The sequence below is a fragment of the Hibiscus syriacus genome, unplaced genomic scaffold, assembly GCF_006381635.1.
Source record: "Hibiscus syriacus cultivar Baekdansim isolate YM2019G1 unplaced genomic scaffold, ASM638163v2 tig00001713_pilon, whole genome shotgun sequence".
Taxonomy (NCBI): domain Eukaryota; kingdom Viridiplantae; phylum Streptophyta; class Magnoliopsida; order Malvales; family Malvaceae; genus Hibiscus; species Hibiscus syriacus.
In genome coordinates this window covers 232,013-251,199 of record NW_024061883.1, presented here as the reverse complement: position 1 = coordinate 251,199, position 19,187 = coordinate 232,013, and the positions used below count along the sequence as shown (strand labels likewise).

The 19,187-nt window shown below is 33.3% G+C and overlaps 1 protein-coding gene across 1 annotated transcript; it reads right to left on the bottom strand.

Annotated features, from left to right (window-relative positions):
* Positions 1-620: 620 nt before the first annotated feature.
* On the bottom strand, positions 621-2,102 carry LOC120131727 (protein TRANSPARENT TESTA 16-like). The gene is made up of 6 exons (XM_039148658.1): positions 1,862-2,102; positions 1,607-1,673; positions 1,346-1,510; positions 1,209-1,250; positions 1,093-1,134; positions 621-1,029 (listed from the first exon to the last, which is right to left on the bottom strand). Exons 1-6 carry the CDS (start codon positions 2,047-2,049, stop codon positions 805-807), a joined length of 729 nt encoding a protein of 242 aa, XP_039004589.1. The 5' UTR covers positions 2,050-2,102; the 3' UTR covers positions 621-804.
* Positions 2,103-19,187: the final 17,085 nt, after the last annotated feature.

Genomic DNA, 19,187 nt, shown 5'->3' with positions numbered 1-19,187 from the left:
AAACGAATACCCTTTCCAACTTTGCATCCGTAATGATTTTCAAATTAAATAAAGATCGAACTCAAAAGTTTCCATTTTAAATATAGGGTAACCAACTAGGTACCAATTTTCGGGCTCTTGGGGTGCTAATCCTTCCCAACGCGTAACTGACTCTCGAACCAAATTTCTAGAATTTAACAAACGTTAAAACTTGGTATTTTGATAAACATAAATGTTTTATTATAATCACTCAGTTTTCATGATGTCCCAATCGCACCTTAAATAATTAGTGGTGATTCCTCACATTTCGGAAAAAAAAATTTTAAATCCCCAAGTCGGTATCGATATTTCTCCACCCGGGCGAAAAACGGTGTCCACATGTACAAATCATAAAGATTTCAAAAATAATCATATAGCGGATGCAATCATTTTTATTAGCATGATAGTCATAAAAATTAGATAGGTGTCTAATGATTATGTGGATCCATATAATGTAATTATATCTAAAGCATTTAAAATATTAAAAGTAGGCAAAAATTTGAGACATTCTTTAGATATATATGTTTAAATATTTAAATGATTTGAACCAATTAGAATATATATGATATAAAAAGCTTTAGTTGAATGATTAGAACTAAAACATTCAGAAACACACGGAAAGGAGTATTTAATCTTTAGTTGAATGTTTAACATGACAAATATGAAAAGAAAGCACAAACCCTAAACCAAATGTATTTCAAATATGTCTCTTATAGGTTTTATAAGAACACCCGAATGCGGATGCTTGATACATGATGACTAGACGGTGATGATTGGCTGCAAAAACTAGAGATTTGAATCTTGAAGTTTGGGCTGAGCAAGCTGGAGCTGATGGGAGAATTGTTGAGGAATATTGGTTGCAAGCTGAAGCACACTACTGGGTTCTCCTCCTCCATAGAAGGGGAATTCATCAAGCATTTGCTGATGCTCCACTGCCTTTCCTTCTATTCCTACCTGTTGGTACTCCATTGCTGCTCGGTTTTCTTGAATTTGTATGTGTTCATAAGAATTCTTTCCCTCTATTTCATCACAATTATGAAGTATGAACACAAAGTTTAATTGAATCTTACTTACCCATCTGTATAAGTTGTTGTTTTCTTCCTCGAGAATTCGTTCCTACACCATCCAATGAATCCAGGATTAATGAATTTAGCCTCTGATATCTTAAAGTGTATGAAATGAAACCTCACCTTTCTTCGAAGGTTATCCAGCTGTTGTTGCAAGAGCTCATTCTGCCATTTTTACATGCCAAAGAAATGAACAAACTTCAAATTTACTAAGTGATTGCATGAATCAAGTAAAGGAAACCAAGATTTTTAAACAGTACCTTTCGTTCTCGGACCTTGTTGACCGAGCGCTCGAGTTCTTGTTCAATTTGATCAAGCTCTTCGTATGGAATACAGCTCGTGTCCTCACCAGTGTAGCGTCTCATGCTTAGTTGAAGACGACGGGTTTCTTTCCTCAACACTGCCAATTCATTGTACAGTTGTTCCTATACACATATATGTCATATAAAGTCAAAGGGTAAGGCAAGAAAAGTTTTGGATTGATGAATCTTAAATACTTGATCAATGAATATGAATCTTACTCGATTGTCATGCTCAGGAATGCTAGTTCCAGTGACCTTCTGGTACCTTTCTATTAGGTGCTCCATTCTGCCAATACAAAAGAAACCCTAGCTAGCTAAATTATCATAACTTTTTTCATGCATTTTCAGGCCAAATTAGAGATGTGAAACTCAGATCAAGTAATGGGATCTTAAAAAAGTCAGCTTTCTATTAAGCAATATTGAGTGATCATGCAAACATGCCTTACAGATGAACGATGAAATGAATGAAAAAACCTGTAAGGTTCAGTGCAGTATTGGCACATCTTGCCGGAGCGGGAGAAGATGATGAGGCCGATTTGAGAATCGCAGAGCACAGAAAGCTCGTGGGTCTTCTTCAAAAGCCCAGCTCGGCGCTTGGAGAAGGTGACTTGTCGAGTCGTCTGGTTCTCGATCCTCTTGATGGGTATCTTTCCTCGTCCCATAATTACCCAACAACGCCTTAAAAAACACTTTGCTATGAATCTCTAGTTAAGGAAAGACGAAATCAGGGAACTATTCTCTTTTTTTCACTTCTAAAAACTACTCGCAGAATTTGAAATAATAATGGAAAAAGGACTGAGAAAGAAAGAAGAGGCGATGCTAATAAAGAAGTTCAAATATGGGACAAGTAGATACAAAGAAATGGGATGATAAAATGAAAACTAAAGGCTTCTGCAACCCTAAAAATAACTACTTTGTTTATAGTTTGTACTTCTTAAAAACAGGAAGGGGAGATATCCAGATAAAAAGAAAGAGAAGAAGAGAGAGAAAGATGACTGCAAGTTTTCCTATTCCTTGCTCGTTTAAACTCTTGCTCCTTTTCTGAAGCGTGTAGGAACAAGGAAATTCTTCCTACAATCCCCAATTAAGACCCAAATATATGCCCTATCTAAAAATTATATATTTAAATAAAACTTTAACACCATAATAATTCATATTATGTGAAACTTATCAATTTGGAATACAGTGATCGCGTAATTTATTTAACTATTAACTTGAAATTGGATTTATCAACATTGATCGAATTAAAAAATTGAACTTAAACTATCTATTGGAGTTGATTCAAGTGGTAAGCAGCTTGATATCGTTTAAGTAAGGTCTCGAGTTCAAGTTATTGTCTATGCAAAAAATTTCCATTAGAAGACTCACCCATCAAAACCAGGTGTACGACGCGAATTGGTCCAGATTAATCAACGTGAAGCCTTGAAACTAAAAGGACAACAACAACAAAAGTTTAACAATAAAATCAAATGATCATCTTAACTCAAAATAACCTAGAAGCAAAATGTTTCGATTGTATTCTCTCATATTAATTTGAGTGTATGTCGAGTTTTTTCTAGGTGTTTTATCATTTAATATTGTTAAATATTTTCGTTGTCTTTCACTTTAATTTTTGGATTTTAAAATAATTATTTTTAATAGTAAAAAATGATTACTTGAATTGAAGATTTTTACAAATAACAATACTCGTCTCTTATATTACGTTTAATAAATTCTAAAACAAACTACTTAAACATGAAAGAAATGATTCGAAAATTTTAAAATTAATCAAAGTGAATGTTAGGATGAGAGGAGAGCAAGGGAATGGTAGATTCGTTTGAATGGAAAATTACCTTAGCCATTAACAAAGGCTTGACCGTCAAGGAGGAGGAGTGGCATTATCAGCAATTTAATAGCAATAAGTATTCCTCCAATTGTCCTATGCGGAAACATAGACACAAGGGTGCTGTGACTCTTAACTACTCCTCTGCTCTCATCTGCCAAGCAACCTGAAATTTACCATTTCTGGAAATTCCTTTTTCAATTACAAAACCATGGTCATACAGGAAAGGAAAAAACTGGAATTTTCAAACCCAAAATTCATACACACCCTTATTGGGAAACGACAAGTTGTAACAATCCCATGACTGGGACTTGTAGATATCTATTATGATATTCTGCGTCACAGCAACTTCAACCAAAGTGGTAGTGGTAAAAGTAAAAGCTAACACTCAGATAAAAAGGTAATGAAATAAGCCTTTCATCCATGTATTTTCTTCTTTTTTTCATCCCCTAATGGAGCGACTTTTCACTACACGCAATCTAATCAAAAGTGGGTGTGGTGAAACACCAAACTTTGATGAAACGAATCAACAAATATGTTCAGAATTTTCTTAATCTATGACAATGTACACATATCCTGTAAACCCAGTTGTTTAAATTTCGGTCTTAGAGAAATCAATTTACCTTTTATCACTTAGGTCACTCAATAAAATTGGTAAATAATGCCTTAAATACCATAAGAATGTATAGACGTAGTACTCTAAATTCATAAATACAAGAAGAAGAATAAACCTCCAAAAGGTAACGTGCAGTAAATGTGTGTTTCGTGGTAAATATACACAGTTAATTCTGTTGGTCCTCAAACTGCTATTTAGAAGGTTGAAAAGCATGGGGAATGTTGATCCTCAAGCTACTGTTTAGAAGTTTGGAAAACTGCGTCATCTTGTTCATCATGGTTGATCTAACTGCAGATCCGATTCAAGGTTCTGAAACCATGTCTCTGAATACCTCACCCGTGAGCTCGATGACAGTTCCGTTAGGGATTAATGTGATTCATCATATTCCTAAGCATGACATTGTCAAGCTTTCCGAGTGCACCTACCTTCTTTGGAAGCATCAAGTTACATTGATACTCGATAGCTATGGATTGACAAGTTTTCTTTTCCAGTGATGCAGTTCTACCAGATGAGTATATTTCAACTGTGTCTGGTCAGACTGAGGTTAATTCGACTTTCTTGATTCATAGGCAGCAAGATAAATTACTAGCCTCTTGGTTCCTCACCACAATTGGGACTGAGGTTCTTCCTCATCTTACAGGCCTTACAACAACCTTCTCCATATGGTATGCTGTTTCTCGGTTGTTTGGTGCTCGATCTGCTGCCAAGATCTCAACCATTACGCACAGTTTGCATACTCAAAGAAAGTCTGGGTTGACTATTAGTGAGTATCTTGCAAAGATTAAGTCTATATGTGATTTAATTAATGTGGTTGTTGTTCTTGCTGGTCTCTCAATGGAGTTTGAGTCAATCATTGCTATTACATCCCGTGAGAGTCTGTCTTTGGAAATTCTGACCGATATGTTAATGGATTGTGAGGCTCGACAGAAAGTGTTCTTGAATGAAGGTATTGCAGCTAACTTGACCTGTTTACCTAAGGAGGTAAATAACGTTGAAGTGGATGCTAAAGAGAGTTATGCATCACAATTACATTCAGGTTAAAATCAAGACCAGCAAGGTGGTGGTTATCGTGGTCGAGGTCGAGGACGGAGTTTAAATAGACCTCAATTCCAGTTGTGTGGTAAGTTTGGCCATGTGGTGCAAAAGTGTTATCACCTCTTTGATCGTGACTTTACTAGTGTAACTGGAGGTGAGGAGCTAACTGATGATGTCCAGAAACAGTTTTCTCAAATAAATCCAGTTAAACAACAATCTGGAGGGCAAGTGTTCTCTCATACGATTCAGTGTTTCTCGCATATTCCTCACCTATTTGTTCCTTATTCCCACCCACCGGTGTTTTACTCGGCTGGTCCTGGTTTACCAGGGATTACTGGTGTGCCTCATGTCTCAGGATACTATCAGTTTCCTATATCTTCTGGGCAACCATCTTTTTCTTCCACAGCTCATACAGTTTTCAACTCTTCTGTTTCTCCTAGTTCAACTCGCTAATCAGTGCCTCCAGAAACTGCTTGGTATCTTGATACAGGCACTACGCATCATGTCTCAAATGATCTATCAGATTTTGACTCAGATACTGTTTATACTAGTGTGAATACCTTACTCTTGGGCAATAGTGAGGGGGTTAAAATTGATCATGTTGGTCGAGGTTTCTTACATACGAGACAAAAATCTTTAAATTTACAAAACATGTTGCATGTTCCTAATATTAAGAAGAAACTATTATCTGTCTCATAGTTCACGCGTGATAATAACGTTTTTCTTGAGTTTCATGCTTCTGATTGCTTTGTGAATGATGCTCAGACAAGAATGCTTATTCTTTGAGGGAAGCTCACGGATGAGGGGCTATATCAAGTGTTGACATATGATGGTCAGGAATCATGTGACAATAAGGAGGTAGGATTTCAAGTCCATAATGTTTCTGGTTCACATGATGCTTTGGAGTTATGGCATAGGAGGCTAGGTCATCCTTTTTTGGTTGTGGTTCTTTCGGTTATGAAGTCTTGTAATATCTCTTCAAATAAATCTAAATTCACTCATGTTTGTACTGCATGCATGCAAGGCAAAGCACACAAATTGCCTATTTGTAAGTTTTTGACTGAATACAATGAGCCTTTTCAATTGATTGTGTCTGATGCTTGGGGACCTACACCGGTTGTTTCTTCAGATGGCTTTGCTTACTATGTTTCATTCATTGATGTTTTTAGTCGATACACGTGGGTTTATTTAGTCAAACATAAATCTGAAGTCATGCAATGTTTTCTTGACTTTGTTAAAATGTTTGAAGTTCAATTTGGTTATAAAGTCAAGATGTTGCAGTATGATGGAGTTAGAGAATATCAGGCTCTGAGGTCTTGGTTTAGAATGAATAGGGTTTTACACCGTATATCTTATCCTGACACTTCTGAACAGAATGGTAAAGCTGAGAGGAAGCATAGGCATGTTGTTGAAATGGGTCTTGCTATGTTGTCTCAAGCCTCGTTGCTATTAAAATTACGGAGCTATGCTTTTCTGTCAGTAGTATATCTGATAAATAGACTTCCTACGAGTGTTTTGAGTGTCGATCTCTGTTTGGAGTTCCTTATAGAAAATTTCCAGAATACTCTTTTATTCGTGTGTTTGGCAGTGCTTGTTTTCCTTGCTTACGAACCTTTAATCAGTATAAACTGCAAGTTCATTCTCAAAAATGTGTATTTCTTGGTTACAGTTCTTCTTATAAAGGTTACAGGTGCTTGGATGATTCAGGCAAGGTCATTCTCTCTCGGTATATTGTTTTTGACGAGGAGGAGTTTCCTTATAAGAAAGCAAGTTGTGTTGATTGCTCATGTACTCGAGGTAAGTCTGATGTAACCACTGGTGTGCTGCTTGTTGTTATTCCTGGTATTGGCAATTGCTCTACTCATGATGCTAGACATAGTAAGGAAGTAGTTGTTACATCGAATAATGAAGAAGTTCTTCATTGTAATGATGTTAGTTCATCTACTACTAGGTCTCCTGCAGCTTCTATCATTCCAGAATGTGTGGAACCGCCTAGTACAATTCCTCCTGCAGTTTTTGTGTTTTCAGAACATGTGAAACAGTCGTCTACTGTGCATTAGCATGTTCCTTCAATTGTTGAGTATGTTTCAAGGCCATTACCTTCATGAGAGGACAATATACCTACCTTAGGTAATCTTCAACCTACTCCTCAAAATTTTCATCCCATGCTTACGAGAGGGAAAAATGGGATTCAAAAATCGAAAGCACTTCAGGTTGCCTTTCTAGAAAATGAACCCTATTCCATCAAGGAATCCATGCATAGTCCTCATTGGGCTAAAGTGGTGCAAGAAGAATATGAAGATTTTATGAAGAATGGAACTTGGTCATTAGTTCCTCTTCCCAAGGGACGACAAGCTGTTCACTGCAAGTGAATATTCAAGGTGAAAAGAAATCCAGATGGGATTGTGTCTCATTACAAGGCTCGCCTCATAGCCAAAGGGTTACTCAACAGGCTGGAGTTGATTTTCATGAAGTGTTTAGTCCAGTGGTTAATTCAACCACTATTCGTGTAATTATCTCACTTGCCTTGTTCAAGGGATGACAGCTTCGCCAAGTTGACATCAATAATGCATTTCTGAATAGAGTGCTGAGTGAATAAGTTTACATGAAGCAGTCACCTGGGTATGAACAAGGAAATGAAGAGTTTGTGTGCAAACTTAATAAAGCTATCTATGGCCTGAACAAGCTCCTCGATCCTGGTTTAATAATCTTCGAATGTATTTGATCTCGGTGGGATTTGTTTTGGCACGATTGAATTCATGTTTATTTGTTTGAAAGACTGTTGTTAGCATATTGTATATGTTAGTTTATGTTGATGACATAATCCTAACAGGGAGTAATGCAGATGAAGTTCAAAGGGTGATCAATGACTTGAACAAATAATTTTCCTTGAAAAATCTTGGTTCTCTTATTTTTTTTGCGTATTGAAGTATGGTTGATGCTGATGGGTTATTTTTGAGACAAAAGAAATACATTCATGAATTGTTGGAGAGATATGACTTTGGTGATGTAAAAGAGCTCCATACTCCTATGGTTTCTACAATCAACCTTTCAGCAAATGCTGGTGAGTTCATTGCAAACGGTGCTGAGTATCGTAGCATAGTGGGTGCTCTTTAATATGTGGTAGTAACTCGTCCTGATATTGCTTACTCAGTAAACATAGTTTGTCAATTTATGCAGACACCATGTGATGTACACTTTCAGGCAGTCAAGAGAATATTACATTATCTTCAAGGCACTACTGATTATGGGTTACGTTTTACTTCATCGTCAAGACTATCGTTAACTGGTTTTACTGATGCTACGTGGGCCTCTAATGTTGATTATAGATGATCCATCTCAGGGTTTTGCATTTATTTTGGAGGGAATCTTATTACATTGAGTTCTTGTAAGTAACAATCGTTTCACGTTCTACTGCTGAAGCTGAATATAGGAGCGTTGCCTCTGCTGCTGCTGATATGGTGTGGATTATGGCTTTTCTTAAGGAGTTGCATATTGTTGTGCATGGTCGAGCAACCTTGTGGTGTGATAATAGGAGTGATGTAACTGTTTGTGCTAATCTTGTGCTTCATTTAAAATTCAAGCATGTTTAGCTCGATTTGTTTTTTTATTCGTGAAGTGGTGGCTATTGGAAAACTGTAGGTGCATGAAGTCTCATCTTATGAACAAGTTGTTGATGTGTTGACAAAGCCACTCTCAGCACCTATGTTTGTAAAACATCATCAAAAACTCTTAGTCTCTCAGTTGTTTAGAAGGTTGGAGAGCATGGGGAATGTTGGTCCTCAAACTACTATTTAGAAGGTTGAAAAGCATGGGGAATATTGATCCTCAAGCTGCTGTTTAGAAGTTTGGAAATCATTGGGAATGTTGAGACTTTATAGAAATACAGAAGATGGGTGAATGTAATAGGTTTCCATTTGGTTATGAGTTAGTTAATGCTTCTGTTATAGTCAGTTGTGTATGCTCATAAAGCTATAAGTAAGCTTGGTTATAACTGCAGATGTATCTTTCTCATTAACAAGGTTTAGAAAGCCTATTCTCTCTTATCTCCTTTCTCTATTCATTGAGTTATGTTTGTGAATCTTGACAAATTTTATCCTATGAAGTGATTTTAGTATCTTAGAATGTAGAAAATGGTTTGTTTTGGGTGATAGGTATTTGGGATTGTTGTTGAGTCGATAAGGATTTTTGGATGTTTAAGAGCATTTTTTTGAGTCTAGTTGTAGTAAGGAGCCCTACACAGATAATGAATATTAGGTTTTCAAAAACAGGTTGCTTTTGTTATCCATTGGTCCCCCAGGATGCTCAACATCAAAGATTTAAATTACAACCTCACGGTTAACGTTATGTTTATTATGGCACTTAGTATTTTTTTCCCTGCAATCAAGAGCATTGAACGTCTTTACGAGGAAGTTTCACTTGTGTCTTCATCTTTAGGGGGGTTAAAGTCATTACCATCTCAATCAATTATGATAAACATCTAATTTCTATAAAATGGTCTTAATTATGGTTTTGATTTTCCTATTATGTTTAAATTTAGTGTTTTATTGTTTCACTTTAATTTGAAATAACTTGTTCTTATATTATTATAGGATATTTTTCTCTCTATGGTGGGGTGTTAAGTTATTTAAACTTAAAATTTAGAAGTTAATGTTTAATTTCAAGGGCTTGTTATTTTCTCTTTATGTACACATACATGGATTAAGACGATGTATTTTAACTTAAAAATACACTGAAATATTGAACTTTTTAATAAAAATACATTGAATAATTGGCAGGGGCCGCAATATTAAACATTTTAAGAAAAATACACTCAATTATTGGATATTTAAACTCAAAATTCAGAAAGCTACTTCTAATTTAAAAAAATACACTGATTTATTGGAAGGAGCTTTGTGGCGTTGTTGTGGATCTGCTTAGTTTGTTGGTTTAAAGGGCTTGTTGTTTTTTGTTTGAAGGTTTTGTACTTGCTTCGTGGAGTTGTTTTGATCTTCTCTTGGTATTTGTGTACCAAGGGTAGGTTTGAAAGAAGACGTTAAGGTCTTCACGAGATTATCGTTGTTATTCTTGTTCTATGTTGTTCTTGTTAGGTTGGATAAACATCGAAGGAGAAGTCGGTTTTTTAGATGCTTGAGAAGTTCTTTTTGTTTGACTGACGTGGTTGCTCAAGGAGCCCAAAGAATTGTTTTTCTTATTGTGCAAGTCGGTCGAATAATGCCTTGGGGTGACCCATTGAGCCTGTTGCTACAAAAAGCATCGTTGTAGAGTGGATGGCTTTTTGTTGTCTTGGTGGCCTTCGGTGGATAGTTTTTGTTAGAGATTTTCAATGACTGTGATTTGGTGGATGTTAGTACGATATTTTTCTCTCTATGGTGTTGTGTTAATTTATGTTTCTTGTTGATTTTCTTGTGTGGTCTAAGTGGTTTCCATTGTTGTTGGTTTGAGTCGGGTGTCTATGAGAACAGGGACGAAGCTTCCTTAGGGCCCAAGGGTTTCCCGAACCTTCTTAAAATTTATATATTCAATATAATTTGGTTTAATAGTATTTTAGTTTATGTACAAATAAATATTTAAATTTAAAAAATATAAAAATTTATTAAATATTTAATCAAATAGGAGTTGAACTAAAGAATGAAAAGTATGTGTTATCAAATTTTTGGTCTAATTACAATTTAAGTCATTGTAAGTTTAAATATTAGACAAATTAGAAGTTTTTTTAAGGTTTGAGGTTTTTTTTTAAAAAAAATAGGATGAATACAAGGTAATATTTATACAAAGACTTTCAACTATTTGACAATTAACGCTTATACCCCTACATAGTACTTGAACTCGGAGACCTCAAGGATAACAAGAATCCCTTAATCACTAAGGTCAATTGGTTCATTCTGAATTTTGAGTTTAAATATCTAATAAGTCTTTATATTTTTCTTAAATAGTTTAATATTTCGGCCCCTGCCAATATTTAATTTTGGCTCCGTCCCTATATAGGACCCTATTATGGTTAATTAGTGTTGGTTTTGTTTCTATTTGAGTTGTAATTTACCTAGTTGTGTTGTACTATTTTCCTCCTTTTAAATTTAAGGAGATTTTTAACGAGACACATATATTAGATTTTGGATTTATTTATTTAAATACTTAATAAAATTTATTCTTGCCGAGCAAAAAGAAAAGGATTATTATCGCATAAACAGATCATCCCAAAAAATATTTCATGTTCTATCTATGGTTTAATTAAGGTTTAAAGTTTAAAGTTATTTTACTATACAATAATGTATTTAAACAAGTCGCTTGTGGAATATTTGTTTCGGTGCCATAATAACTCATTATTATAATAGTATCAGTGGAGGTTTTCATGATCTGATCAGGATAAAACTTGATTTTAAAACATTGATAATATTGTTACAGTAGGCTCAAATTGATAACATTGTCATTTGTTTTTATCAACGTGATTAACATTACTGTTTTTTAATCTTAAGCATTCAACTAACATATAAATTTATTATTGGTTAAACATAATTGATTGAATTAATTTTCATGTGGTACTAATTATGTGATCGAGTAACAATAAAAAAAATCACAGTATCAATTTAAGAACAACAACCGTTGGTATTATTAAAAGTACACAGAGTAAATTATGTCAAACTAAAGTAGAAAAATCAAATTACTTTGATAGTAACAACTAACAATATTATCAATTTGGACTTGCAAATAAAATTATAAAAATAGAGAGACCATATCATATCAAATTAGAATAAAGAGACCAAATCCAAAATGTTTGGATAATATAAGGGTTAAAACAATAATTGAAAACTCAAAACCTTCAAAACAGAAATGGGAACATATTCTGTGAAACAACCTTGTATGTTTGATATCCTAATCTCTCGCTAAAAGTTGAATTCAACATTAATTATTTTAAGCAATATTAAAAGTGGGGTTGTTTTAAAGTAAAATACCTATCTATAGCACATTGGAATTAAACCTAAAGAAATACATATTAAACAAGGTATAAGCGTTTAATTGAAAGTCAAGCATCGAGACACACATTTGATGTATTGTAATTAATCACTAGTGAACTTCCCTTCTCCTGCATGAAATAAATAAAAAAAGTGGTTATTTCAGATATTATATATATATATATATATATTACTATTATTATCATGATTTTTTTCTCGAAAAAAATACAATTTTATTAAGGATTTGAAGAAATAAATCCAAAATCAAATTTATGTCTCGTTAAAAACCTCCCTAGTTCTAATTGGAGGAAAAAAGTGTTGGATTAAAATCCATAATTATGAGAACATATTTATAATGTATATTAATGTCATCATAAAATATGAATAAATTAAGTGACCAATTATGTTATACAGTCATAAGGTATTAGAAGTTTTATGAAAATAAAAGCGTAGATACTATTAAAGTTGTATTTATAATTCGATGAGAGGAAGAGTTATAAGTACATATAATAATTGATTCAATCACTTATATAAAGGGGTTATGGTCCCCAAGAAATATATATCTCGTATTACTCTTATCTCGTCAGAGAGTTAATATTAAAAAAAATTCTATCTTCTTGAAATATCACAACCAAAGGGCAATCTTCAAGATCTCAATATTATAGGTAATCTTCAACAATGGATTTAGGTACACTTCCGTAAATCTAATATTTATTTTATTCTTGATGGTTTGACATGATTAGATCTTGGTTAGGTTTTACATATTTATTTATGATTTGGTTCTAACAAGTGATATCATCGTCTGTCATGTTGAATCATTAATCGATTTATTTTAAGGTTTATTATTAAAGTATTAAAAAAATATATTGCAACTGTGTACTAATATTTTCTTTTGTTGAATTTTTTATTCTTAAAAACCCTATGATTGGTAAACGTGAGAAAAATCTACGTTTAATAATTTTTTCCCTTACAATTATTTACCATGATGCATGCGTGAATTCAGTCTACTTTCTGCAATTGCTTTCTCTGATCATCATGATTCTGTTTATTGCATGACTAATATTTTTTTAATATTAAAATTTAAGCAATTTTTAGGGTTTATCGTAATTTCTTTCTGAAATAATCACACATATTATTATTCAATTTGATTACGTTTTATATATTAAGTTTAGGTGATTTTGGGCATGATTACGTTTTGCTCTTGTAATTGAATTGGATTTTGGACATGAAAATTGAATTCATTTAATTCTTGACATTTTGCAATTGGGTTTATGGAATATATATTATTATTAAAATATATATTTAAGCTGGTTTGATTGAAACTGTATTTTTGATAGTTTGGTTATTAAAGAAATTTCCAAAGTGACCTCTTTTGCGTAGATTGATTTATTTAAAATATCAAGATGATTATGTGTTCTTGTAATTCAATCATTTATTAATTAGCCCAAAGGAGAGTTAATATTTAACCATATTTCAAGTGACACCTGTGGTAATAAATATGTGACAATTATAAGGTCAATTTTATGTGAGCATTACATTAGTCCAAAGATTAGTCTTTTGTTCGACATAGTTTATTGTCAATGTTTGATTACTACAATAAAAATATTGTTTACTGTTAGTATTATTGTCCAAAGACTTGATATTAATGTAGTGTTGGGTATCTTGTGATGGAAATTAGTCATTATTTTGAATTTATTGTTTGCTTATGTGAGCTTGTTATTTATTTTGTTTAGCTAGTTCTTCTGTTGCCACAATTTCTGCTAATATCAATTATATTCACATGCTTAATGGGGAAAAATTTCAAGGAATGAAAAAGACACTTACTTATAGTGCTTGGTTGTATGGACATAGACCTTGCATTAAGGGGAGAACAACATGCACCTCTCACTGCATAAAGCAATCCTGAAGCAAAAATAGATTTTGAGAGGTGTGATTGTTCAAATCGCATGAGTCTAATGATCATGAAACACATCATTTCGAAAGCTTTTAGGGGCATATAATCTGAAGAGATTACTCATGCTAAGATTTTCCTTGACGAAATTAAGAAATAATTTGCTAAAAATGACAAGGTTGAGATGACACCACTTCTTACTTCTTTGATGTCTATAAAGTATAAGGGTCAAGGAAATGTGAGGGAGTACATTACATGAATGTTCCATATTACTTCAAACTTAAGGCACTTATGATCGAGCTTTCTAAAGATCTACTCATTCTTATGGTTTTTGTATCGCTTCCTACACAGTTTAACCAATTTAAAAGCAGTTATAACTGCCAAAAGGAGAAAATGACTCTAAATGAGCTTATTTCTCATTGAGTGTAAGAGGAAGAAAGGTTAAAGCAAGACAAAACTGAAAGTGCTCATTTGGCCTGTGCCTCTAAAGATAAGGGCAAGAAAATGAAAAATCAGAATGAAGCTGCTAAGGGTCCAGCTCAAAAAAAACAAAAATAAGATAAAAAAAAAGTTGTTTCTTTTGTAATAAGTCTGGACACGTGAAGAAAGATTGTACCAAATATCGCACTTGTCGTGCAAAGAAAAGGTATGATTCTTACTTTGGTGTGTTTTGAGGTTAATTTAACTTTAGTACCTAAAAAATACTTGGTGTATATATTATGGTGCTATTACTCACATAAGTGTTTCTACGTAGGGTTTTCTGAAGTTTCGAAAGCCAAATGATGGTGAAAGATAAAATTTTGTGGGCGATGGAAAATTGGAAGAGGTAGAAGAAATTGGAAATTTTAGGTTACTATTAGGAATTGGTTATAATTTGGATTTAAAAGACACATTTGTTGTACCGTCTTTTAGGCAAAATTTGGTTTTTATTTCTTTATTGGACAAATCTAGATATTTTTGTTCATTTGCAAACAATCAATTTACTTTGTCTTTAAATTCAATTATTGTTGGAACTAGTTATTTAAATACGTATGACAATCTTTATTTACTCGATACAATTCCATCCTATAAAGAAACCTTTTACATGGAATCACGTGGTACTAAGCGAAAATTAAATAAGGAAAATTTAGCGTCATTATGGCATAAGCGCTTAGGTCACATCTCAAAAGGTAGAATTGAGCACTTATTGTCTAATGATATTTTAGGGTCCCTTGATTTTACAGATTTTAATGTATATGTTGACTGTATCAAGGAAAGACAGACAAAAAACTAAGAGATTAGGTGCCAACAGATCTACAAATGTTTTAGAATTAATTCATACGGATATTCATGGGTCATTCCCTACGTTATTCTAGAACGGTCAAACATACTTTATAACATTCATAGATGACTACTCACGTTATGGGTACCTATATCTCATTCATGAGAAATCTCAGTCTTTGGACGTGTTCAAAGCTTATAAAGCTAAAGTTGAGAATCAACACAACAAAAGAATTAAGAAAGTCATATTTGATCGTGGTGGTGAGTATTTTTGGTGGATATAATGGTTCAGGTGAACAATGTCCAGGACCATTTGCTAAATTCCTAGAGAAATGTGATATTTTCCCACAGTATACCATAAGAGGATCACCTAGTATGAATGGTTTAGCTGAGAGACGTAATAGGACTTTTAAGGATATGGTAAGGAGTATGATTACTCATTCTACCTTACCTAGTCTCTTTGGGGAGAATCATTAAAGATAACATTTTACATTCTGAATAGAGTGCCTACTAAAGTAGTTGTAAAAACACCTTATGAGTTTTGGATTGGTCAAAAGCCTAGTTTAAAGCATTTTCACATTTCAAGATGTCTAGTTGAGGCAAGGTCTTATAGGCTACATGATGATAAATTAGACTCCAAAACAGCGAGCAACTAATTTATTAGCTATTCTGAGTGATCTAGGGGCTATAAATTTTATAATCCCACAATTAAGAAAAACATTTAGACAAGAATTGCAACATTTTTTGAGGATGTTGAGATTGAAGGGAGAAATAAGGTTAAAGACATTGCTTTTGATGAGGAATTGAATTCCAATTCAGTTCCTACTATCACTTTTGATGCTATTCAGGTTCTATACCTATTAATCAAGATGTTAATCTAGAACCTCAACAAGAAAATGTTGAACAAATCCTTATTCAAGATGAGGTAATGTGGAGAAGTATAAGGCACGTCTTGTTGCTAAAGGATATACTCAAAATGAAGGCATTGACTTTACAGATACTTTCTCTCCATTTTCAATGAAAAACTCTTTTAGGACAATCATGACACTTGTTGCTCATTTTGATCTTGAGTTACACCAAATGGATGCTAAGACTGCGTTTCTAAATGGAAACATTGAAGAAACAATTTGTATGGTGCAACCAGAACACTTTGAGTTGGGAGATCCAAAGGATATAGTTTGTAAATTAACTAAATCCATATATGGACTCAAGCAAGCTTCTCGTTAATGGTACCACAAATTTCATCAAGTAATTATCTCATTCAATTTTGAGATGAATATGGTCGATGATTATGTATATCATAAGTTTAGTGGGAGCAATCATATATTTCTAGTTCTATATATCGATGACATTTTGGTTGCCACAAATGATGTATGTGTTATATGAAACCATGGGATTTTTATTTAAGCATTTTGAAATGAAAGATCTTGGTGACGCTTCTTTTGTCTTAGGAATCCAGATACATCAAGATCGATCTCAGGGTATTCTTGGAATGTCACAAAAGAATTACATCGATAAAGTACTTAAAAGGTTTGGCATGCAAAATAGTAAACCAACTGACACCCCTTTCGTTAAAGTAGATAAATTTATTCTTGCTCAATATCCTAAAACAGACCTTAAAATTTAGGAAATGTAAATGATTCCTTACACTTCAATTGTTGGGAGTCTAATGTATGCTCACGTATGTACGTGTCCAGATATTGCGTACATTGTTTGGATGTTAAGCATATACTCAAGCAACCCTGGTATGAACCATTGGATAGTAGCCAAGATGGTTATGAGGTATCTTTGAAGAACAAAATATTGCATGCTTACTTATAGGATATCAAATCATTTGGAGGTCATCAGGTATTCTGATTTTGTTGGATGCTAAGATAGTAGAAAATACACTTCAAGCTATATTTACATGCTAGTTGGAGGAGTTATATCTTGGAAAAGTGCCAAAATAACACTTTCAGCTTCTTCCATTATGGAGATAGAGATTGTAGCATGTTGTGAGGCATAAAACCATGGAATATGGCTGCTAAATTTTATCATTTGATTGTATATTTTAGAGAATGTTGAAAGATCGCTTAAATTATTTTGTTACAATAAGTCAACAGTTCTATATTCCAACAACAATAGGAGCTCATCTAAGTCAAAACATATTGAGATAAAGTTCCTAGTTGTTAAATAGAGAGTGTAAAATGAACAAATATACATTGAACACATTGTAACAAACTATATGATAGTGGATTCGCTCACAAAAGTTTTAGTACCTAAGGTATTTCATGAGCACACTGCTCATATGAGTGTTATAGCGCTTAATGATATCATTGTTTGAATGGTAATTTTGTTTACTTATGTTAGTTTTCATACATTTATGTATTTGGTTATTTTTTGATCAAAAATAAAGTATTTAGTTTATTCACTCTATTTTATTATTTAGAGATTGACCTCACTTATGTTTAAAGAGGACCAGTTGGAAATAGACATGTAGGGTTCACATTGTATGTAATTTTCATGCTACATTATGTGTTTGTATACGTGACCGTTGATGGGTCTAGTCATGATAGATATGGAAAAGGTCACTTTGATCCTATATGAATGTCGTTGGTGGATGAGATTATTATAGAATATCTACTGCATGATAACAAATTTTGAGCTCATAAGGTTATACAGGAAACATATGTTGCCTAAGTGGGAGATTGTTGGATTAAAATCCATAATGATTGACATATATTTATTGTAACACTCATCTCTCATATACCTATACGTATACAAGGTACAAATGTCACATCACTAATATTATTGTTCCTAATTCGAAATACTGTAAAGTTTTATTTCTTATTAAAAACATTCAAACTCACTTAAAAGAAAACATACATTAACATAAATAGATGAACAAAAAGAGATGTTCAAACATCTCAACATTTTACAACGGTTTAATCTAAATACTATTTAATGTTTTTTACTAAACCCTGTTATATGCCAACTAAAATATAACAAAGGTAGACAGGTATGTCATACGATTACTGATGAGGCTACTCTGACTGGATGTCCAAAGATCTCCTTACTCAGTTGTATTCAACTTACGCGTGAAATAAACATACATTAATATTAGTTAGTGAGGCATAATTAATCACAAGTAAAGTTCTAAACACAAGTTATTTTATTATACTTCATGTTCCAAGGAATGTTTAAATTCAATAGGTATTTCATACAATTAGTATGATTTACTTATCATTTTAGCACACAAAGTGCCCTATCTGGAAATTCATACACATAGTGTGATTTCCTTATCATTTTAGCACACGAAGTGCCCTATCTGGAAATTCATACACTTAGTATGATTTCCTTATCATTTTAGCACACAAAGTGCCCTATCTGGAAATTCATACACTTAGTATTAGTTCTTTATAATTTTAGCACACGAAGTTCCCTATCTGGAAATTCAAACACCTAGTATGAGTTCCTTATCATTTTAGCACACGAAGTGCCCTATCTGGAAATTCATACACTTGGTATGATTTCCTTATCATTTTAGAACACGGAGTGCCCTATCTAGAAATTCATACACTTAGTATGATTTCCTTATATTTTAGCACACAAAGTTCCCTATCTGGAAATTTATACACTTAGTATGATTTCCTTATCATTTTAGCACACAAAGTGCCCTATCTAGAAATTCATACACTAAGTATGATTTCCTTATCATTTTAGCACAGGAAATGCCCTATATAGAAATCACCATACATACATCAATACATCATACCATTATGAAAATTATAGTATATTCATACATAATTAAATGCACTCACCTGACTATCCTTGCTATGTATCCAAAATGTAAGGCTGATTACTCTAGTACTTTGCCTTTACCCTTAGTTTTTCTTGTTTTGGGAGTTTGGTTCGATCTACTCAAGCATCCATAAAAACATATATCATACCCAAAGTTAGAATATTTCCTATCCATTATACTTAAACAATACTCAAAAGAACAAATATACTCAAAAGAACATATCATTAACTTTCTATACCAATATCAGCCTATTTTGACATTTCTGGCTCCATAGTATCGATATTACTACCCTAGTACCAATACTTCTATACTATGGTATCGATACTCCCTTCAGGTATCAATACCAAAAATAAGTTCGATGTTGCCTGGTATCGATACCCTTGCTATGGTATCGATACTACCTTTATATGGTACCGATACGCTCTACCGGTATCGATACCAA

What these genes read in the sequence shown, in the direction of transcription:
- LOC120131727 (XM_039148658.1), bottom strand. Translation starts at nt 2,049, where the DNA reads ATGGGACGAGGAAAGATACCCATCAAGAGGATCGAGAACCAGACGACT. An exon ending in TACTGCACTGAACCTTACAG is followed by an intron (nt 1,674 to 1,861) that starts GTTTTTTCATTC and finishes TTGTATTGGCAG; the next exon opens with AATGGAGCACCTAATAGAAA. An exon ending in ACAAGGTCCGAGAACGAAAG is followed by an intron (nt 1,251 to 1,345) that starts GTACTGTTTAAA and finishes TAAAAATGGCAG; the next exon opens with AATGAGCTCTTGCAACAACA.